Raw genomic sequence first — 7,707 nt, forward strand, 5'->3', positions numbered from 1 at the left:
CTGGCCCAGAGTAAAGCTGATGGTTAAAGATGAGTGCTTTCTGTCAAAACCTCATCAGAGTATCCTGTTGGCTATGAGAGACGATCCAAATCACAGCGTAAACCAGTCTGACCCTGTCACAAGCTGGTGATGGAGGACCAGGAACAGCCCTTCAGTCATGAGGCTTACACCCTGCCGTCGTTTTTCGTTTTGTCATGTGTGAGCATTTGTGCATGTGTGTGTACAGGCATCTAGGGAAGATTCTAGTTATTGGTAGGAGAGGGGCTTTGACTTATATGTGCAAAACTCCTACATCAGTGAATAATATTAAGTTGGGAATATGGCAGAAATCAAGCTTAATTCAAAACCTTAGATACGCTCTCATGAAAATTACCTTTACTTTTGTCAGCATTTGTTGTTTATGAAATTTGGGAGGAATATCCCACAGGCCATAAAGTAGAAAGTCAGCTCAGGCGCTCCAGAGCAGCAGAGCCCTGGTTTGCCTTACATCAAGATGGTTTTGCAAGAGTCGATTGATTTGATTTGAACCGAAAACCAAACGGAATGTACCGTTCATCAGGGAAGCCCGTGTGGTGTTTACGATCATTCTTGGTTAATGGAATGCTGTTGTTTGATTCCAGATGAGACCAACTTGCCGGCTGACACCCCGAGTTATTTGTCATCTCAGGGAACATTAGCTGACAGACAGGATGGGTACGTCTCCTCAGAAAGTGGAAGCCACCACCAGTTCGTTACTTCTTCAGGAGGTGGATTTTTCTTACCACAACACGGCAGTAATGGTACGTGCTTAAAATGAACGTGGGCTGTAGTTGTTTTGAAATAACCCAATGGAAAGTTCAAATATAATATTAATTTTCACAAGAAATTGATACCCCCATATATGGAGGGCCCTGGCCCAAAATCACTAGCAAAGCTGAAATTAAATAGTTATGCCCTTCTCTTAAATACTAGAAAAATCTTTGTTTCTAGCAACAACAGAAGACAAGTAGGTTAAATAAAATTTAATTCCTCCAGGCAATGTAATACTTCCTTTACGTTGTAAATGTTCTTTGGCCCTGAGTGTTCTTCTTACTTAAATGACATTAACTAGTTTCATGTGTGGTCTTAAAAAAAAAAGTCAAAGGATTTAAAAGCATTCTGTTAGAGACATCTAATACTGACTCTCACTTTAAGAACTGTATTGTTTAAAGAATAATAAGGAGGCAGCGTAATACAAGGGCATCAGCTTGGTTCAAAACCCACTTCTGACGCTCCCTGTGTAACCTTGGGCAGCTATATTCCTTCCCAACTTAACAATATTAAGTTGTTGTGAGCATTAAATACAATGATAACGGAAAATGACACATATTAAGGGCTCAGTAACTAGCAGCTAGTGACACTATTCTCAAACATCTTACCATCTTTTCCCACAAGTGTTGATTGAATGTCTGCTCTGTGATGGACTCCGTAGTTGGGAGGGAAGAATATTTGTTTTCAGTTTCACAGTTTAGTCAGTGGTGAGACAAAAAATTCCACAAATAATTACAAAGTGCTTGGCAAGGCAGTGATAGAGGGTATGGAGGTAGAAGATCTGAGCAAAAAAGCTGTAGTCCTGGGCTTCCCTGGTGGCGCAGTGGTTGAGAGTCCGCCTGCCGATGCAGGGGACACGGGTTCGTGCCCCGGTTTGGGAAGATCCCACATGCCACCGAGCCGCTAGGCCCGTGAGCCATGGCCGCTGAGCCTGTGTGTCCGGAGCCTGTGCTCCGCAACGGGAGAGGCCACAGCAGTGAGAGGCCCACGCACCGCAAAAAAAAAAAAAAAAAAAAAAAAAGGTGTAGTCCCTGTTAGACTCATTTGGCTGCAAAGATCAGAGGCCCAAGCTCATTCAGCTGGAGCAGGGTTTACTGAAAAGATGCTTACAAAAGTCTAAAGGGACAACTGGAGCACAGTAGTGCCATGTCGCCTGGATGCTGGGGCTGGAGATTGGTTCCCCCTCAGAGCAGCCCTAGAGGCCACTAGCATTACTGAGTCACATTCTGCACACTTGCTTCTCGCTGAGACCACCACCCACCCTCTGACTGCCCAGGCACATGGTCCATCATGGCATCTCTCACCCTCATGATGTCTCTTGTCCTTCAGCTGCTGTGTCTGCTACTAACCAGCATATCATTTCTGGGTCATTTAGCTCAGATACTCATGGATACGTTTTTTTGTTTGTTTGTTTGGCCGGGCTCATCTTTGACTGGCCATTAAGCAGTCATTGGTTAAATGCCAATGCCTTATCCTGGTCATCAGTGACTTTCTGGAGGAAGCAGGCAGTGCTGGCGGCATCATGTGGTTCAGACCATGGCTGCTTCAGCTGCAGTGTCCATACACAGATCAGTGTCTCTTGGAAACTAGGTGGGGCCAGCAATGAAGTTAGCTCCAGTTCAATGGTTAATCAAGTCCTCCTTTAGTAAGATATCACACATTTACTCAGTTACTAATCCGTAAGCATCAATAAATTTTGAAAAAACTCTACCATAAATTTCTGCAGTGTTTCCTTTGTATAATAGTCTATCTAAACTTTTCATCTATAAATATGGAAACTGTCAGAAGTGGAGAGAGACTGTTGAATGGTACTTGAACAAAATTGATTCAGTGACTAAGATGTGGTTTTTAAAGGGACATGCCACATTGACAACAGCAGTGAAGCCGATGTGGAAGCTGCCACAGACCCATTCCTTTGTCCCTTTCTGGGACCCTCAGGCCCTGTGTATTTGAAGGGGAGCATGTATGGCTCAGATCCTTTTGAAGCCTATCATACAGGTATGTGTTTTTCTTATCTGAGTTCCGTTTCCTGGAGAGACCTCCAGAAGCGTTAACTCTGTCTCCTGATATTGTCCCCAAATTTAAAAGGTTGTGGTCCTGACCCAAGAACAGCCTTAATGGAACACTTTGAGCCCAGTTACATAAAGAAGAAGGAGGGCTACCCGTGTCCTCATCCTTCAGAAGAATCCTGCGAGCAGAGTGTCAGTGATACAGGATGGCCTTCCCATGTGAGGAAGTTACTCAGCTCTTCTTACTCTCAACACGAAGGACCTGGAATGAGCAACTTATGTCTGAACAAGTCTTTGGCAGATTTTAGTCCAAGTCCAGAGCCAGCATCAGTTACTTTGAGTAAATCTTTCATGGGTAAGTTTATTAAATTATTAGACACCTTGACTCAGGACCCACATTCCAAGTTGCATGCGGGAGAGCCATGAGAGCTTTGAATGCCAGACTGGTGAAATATAGTTTTTGGTGTTGTTTTTTTTGTTTGTTTTTCTTTTTAATGATGCTGCCGTGACATTGTATTTGTATCTTTGTTTCTAAAAGCAAAAGCAGATGTGGGGATTTTACTTGATTATGTATTTACTCCAGCGCTAAGCCTTAGGAACTTTCTGGGCAGCTCTGTGTGTGGCATCATCTAGAAGACAAGAGTTTTGGAAGTGACTGAGGAGTACAGTTTGTCAGTCATGTGGAAAAAGTGGTTTTGGGCTACAACAGCCTTTGGGGTGGAGTTGTGTGCACAGCATGACTGTGGTTTGGGATGTCTGGTGGTTTATAACTGAACTCACAGTCAAAGGGCAGACGGCGTCCTACCTGGCAGCAGCTGCTCGTCAGCCAAGCTGGACTACCTCCTGCAAAGGAGGCTGTCAGAGCCCTAAAGCCGTCGGTAGTGCTGGTGGACACTGGCTGGCGCTGAGGTTCATTTGTGGATTTTTTAGTCTAGTGCATGAGGACGATGAGATGGAAGAACTGAGATCATCTTTTCACTGCATGGAAATATGGAAAAATGAACCACAACTTTTTTTTTAATAGAATTTTTAAATATTTTACCGAGCTTTAAGAAATTTCATGTTCTGTCGTGGTATAATTATTCATATTCCTTTTTGAAAAAATGAAAATAATATCTTTTACATGACTGAGGCAATAATTTGAGTCAATGGAATAATAATTTGCTACTAAGAAAGAAAGGGCAAGACATACGGGTTGTTTTGAGAGAAATGTACTATACTCAGGAACAGTTGTACGTTACTATCCAAATGCGCTTTGTGGAGAATTGGGGGCTCTCAATTAATGCAGCTAGGACTCAGGAGAACTTCTGTTGGGGAACTTCATTGCTCAATGATGAATGTTACTATAAGTCCTGAGATGTGGTAAAGAAGGGCTGCTTGTATTCAGTGGATGTGTGTGTAAGAGGGGCACACGTGCCCTCGGGTCCATTCTGTAAGGTCTTTCTCCATAGCATAGATATACAACCATACACCTGAGTCCCATAATGTGGACTTGTAGAACGTCCATGGGGTGTTCACATTCATGGGAGCAGATGCTCCTTCATTTGAAATGCATTTTGTTGATTGCTCCAAAAGGCCCCATGTGCTCAAGGGGATTCTTTCTTTCAGGAACATTTGGAAAGCCTCTGAGAAGACCTCACTTGGATGCCTTTTCAAGCTCTGGACAGTCGTCAGATTGTCAGCCAAGAACCTTTCACTTGAAAGCTTGTTCTTCCCCGAACTTGGACTGTGAGTCAGAGGAAGATGGGAAAGAAAGGACAGATTTTCAGCAAGAAAATCACACATGTACCTATAAACAGACCTTAGAAAACCACAGGACTTCCAATTTTCAGTCCTATGACTTGGACACATAGACTGAATGAGACCAAGGAAGAGTTCTAACATACTACCTCAAGTGGACTTTTATTTAAAAGAGAGAGAATCCTATGTTTTTAAGTGGAGCTATGAATTTTAAGAGGATAAAATGTCTTATTTATACCGACGGACCAAAATTACAAAAAGTTATAAAAATTTTATACTGGGAGTAACTTTCATATAAGAATACCTTTTAAAACTATTTTACTATTTTATAACTTTGCTTTATACAGAAAATATCTTATGTAAATTAATGGTATAAATCCATGACTATTTTATGTATTTTTATAATGCCAGATTCCTTTTTATTGAAAATGAGTACTAAAGCATTTTAAACAATAACTGTCTTGTACGTTTTTTGAATAGAGGTCACTTCATTTTATTTTGCACATTACATTTAATAAATGTGTCATTTTGATCCCAAGCCCCATCTATACAATAACAATCTTTATTGTTTTCAACACACTTTAGGCTTAATGATTTCATATTATCATGTCTCACATTGGTGAAAATTACATTCAGCACGTTAAAATATGAGCAAATGATCGTTCTTCGTACCTCCCAGGGTGGTTGTAATATAGACTCAAACCAGATTAGTGTATGTGAAAGCACATTGTAAATGAGAGGGAGCTACAGAGATCTGAGGTACATTAATTTATTTCTAACTCTACAAATGAAAAGATGTGTTGTTGTAGTCCGGTGTACGGTAGTACAACCACCATTGCTGAAATCACTGCTCACGCCACGTTTCCTTAATTATAATAATGCTTTATGTCGTCTAATGCTTTGTGCTTTTCCAAATAGTTTCACATCCACCATCACTTTAATTATAACAAGAATGGTTTATTTCGCATTTCTATAGTTAAAATGTCTAGAGCAGATGTGGTGTTCATCTTCTGTTCCAGGTTATAATGGGATGCTGGTGGAATTCTTTGCTGTGCTTGGTTTTCTGCTAAATGAACAGTTCTTACAGAAAAGGTACTCTTAAGCTATTCTGCAATATTCTTGAAGAATTAAAATATTTTCCTAATTTGGTCACCACAACTCTACTTGTTAAAAACTGAGTATCAAATCTGTTACTTAAATGTATACAATTATTTTAAATACTTGTTTTAAGCAGTATTTAGGTGAAAATATCATTACATGACTGGCCTATATACACATACAAAAAAGAATATAGTCATTTCCAAAATTAAGTGACATAGTTTGAAGTAATTGAATGAAACAAATATTAAGTTTAATAATTCAATGAAACTTTTTTTTCCTTTATTAGCACTGAAGGAGTTAATATAGTACATTAAACTTTAAAATTTACTAACCTGTTGAAGGTGTGAATTTATGTCATTGTCAGTTCTTTGAACTAAATTAAAAGCATGTATTAGAAAAGCAGATTCTTCTCAGAGGGTATGTTGGAGGTAAAGTTTTCCTATTTAGTGAGTTTAGAGCTTTGTTGTTTGTGAGCCAGAAGCCTGGAACCCAGATTGCAGTAAGATTTTCCTCCTTTAATTTAGACACCAGAGTCCAAGACAGGAAGTTGATCCTTCCTGGGACCACCAGTGACTAAGAGCAGAGAAGTGATTTTGTATGGTTTGGCTTTATCATATTGCTAGATCTTCCAAATCGTGTTAATTTGTCTTCATTATTGCCAGATGTGATCCAGGCATTGATAAGGGGTCTATGCAAGGATTAGGAACTTCTTTTAAAGGATTTAATTTTTCCGGACTTAAGCACAAAGGTTTAAATCATTAACACCTGAAATTCAAAAGTTAGATTCACTCTACATTAACATGATTTTTGTTTTACTCTTCTTGTGTGCTGAAACTTATGGATGACATATAATCTTAGCTGTCTGGAGAAACAGCGGGAGCTTAATTTCCCTTTGACATTTGCAGGAAAAGAATATCTATAATTTTGAGACTCCATATTGAATTAACAAAGTGAATCTAGTAGGTTAAGATATCCTAAAATAACATAGACTTAATTAAAAATGTAGATAAATATCAAATCACTTGGCTTATTTATGAGAAGGAATGCTTACAATTTTCAGTTTGATCTTTCTGTGCTTTCTGGTACAAGACTATTCTTTTACAATGTATCTTAATAGATGTTCACACAACTTTTGTATATTTTCTCTCAGTTCCACTATTGACACTAAATGATGGGATAGTTTAATCTTATCTGTTTTTTTAAGATATTGGGGAATAAATATTCCTTAATTGTGGTAGGCAACATTTTATGAAAATTAAATTTCTGTGAAACATCACCATTTATTTTCAGTTAGAAAATAACCAAGAAAGAAAGAAAACCAAAAAAAGAAAGAAACCGAAAGTTATTTCTCAGAATAAAGCCAATGGTAGTTACCATTTTAAAAACTTGATAGAAAAAAGAAGGGATGATTTGGTATTTGTACACACTTGAGGAGTTTTAGTCCTCTTGATTTAATGTGATAGGGAGTACTTTATAACCAATATTACAATAGATGTGCTACCCTGGTATTTTTCAAAGAGAATGAGAACCAACTGTCATTGCAAAATGCCTTCTCTGTCTCTCCTGCTCTTGGAATCTGCAGTGATTGGAATTGTGTAATGGGATAATTTAGAACTCACTATTTTTTAAGACAGCATTCTTTTAACACATTGAAAAACACAATGTCCTGCCAAAGAAGCTATTAAAGTCTTCACAGAGGGGTACGGTTTCTTCATGAATTGAATAGCTTCAGTATTCCAGAAATATCCCATTACTGGAACTTATCATTTCTGTGGGGCATTTCTTAAACTAACGTATAGAGAGTACTGAACAGTCTCGAGAGGTTGCAGATTTGACCTAAAATGGCTCAGAGGTACTTTAGTAGGTATTTTCTTTTAAAAGAGAAGAGGATTTGCCCACAATATTTATACTGAATTATCCCAATATTTGGGGCCATTTGGTTTTTGGGTTTTGTTTTGTTTTGAGAAATCTGATACTGGTAGGGTGTCTTTTAATAAAGATGTTCGATTTTACCTGAGGCATACAATCAAAATAAAACATACATAAAAGTCTATTATAGATTGAAAGA

General features: G+C 38.7%; 1 protein-coding gene across 1 annotated transcript in view; it reads left to right on the forward strand.

The window, feature by feature from the left end:
- LRIG3 (leucine rich repeats and immunoglobulin like domains 3) overlaps positions 1–4,929 on the forward strand; it is a 46,872-nt gene extending 41,943 nt beyond the window's left edge. The window contains exons 16-19 of the mRNA XM_060111720.1: positions 621–779; positions 2,644–2,787; positions 2,878–3,153; positions 4,407–4,929. Coding sequence (XP_059967703.1) covers positions 621–779; positions 2,644–2,787; positions 2,878–3,153; positions 4,407–4,651 — 824 coding nt within the window. The 3' untranslated portion in view covers positions 4,652–4,929. The remainder of the gene's footprint in view (positions 1–620; positions 780–2,643; positions 2,788–2,877; positions 3,154–4,406) is intronic.
- The last annotated feature ends 2,778 nt before the right edge of the window (positions 4,930–7,707 follow it).

This window comes from Mesoplodon densirostris, chromosome 11, assembly GCF_025265405.1.
Source record: "Mesoplodon densirostris isolate mMesDen1 chromosome 11, mMesDen1 primary haplotype, whole genome shotgun sequence".
Classification (NCBI taxonomy): domain Eukaryota; kingdom Metazoa; phylum Chordata; class Mammalia; order Artiodactyla; family Ziphiidae; genus Mesoplodon; species Mesoplodon densirostris.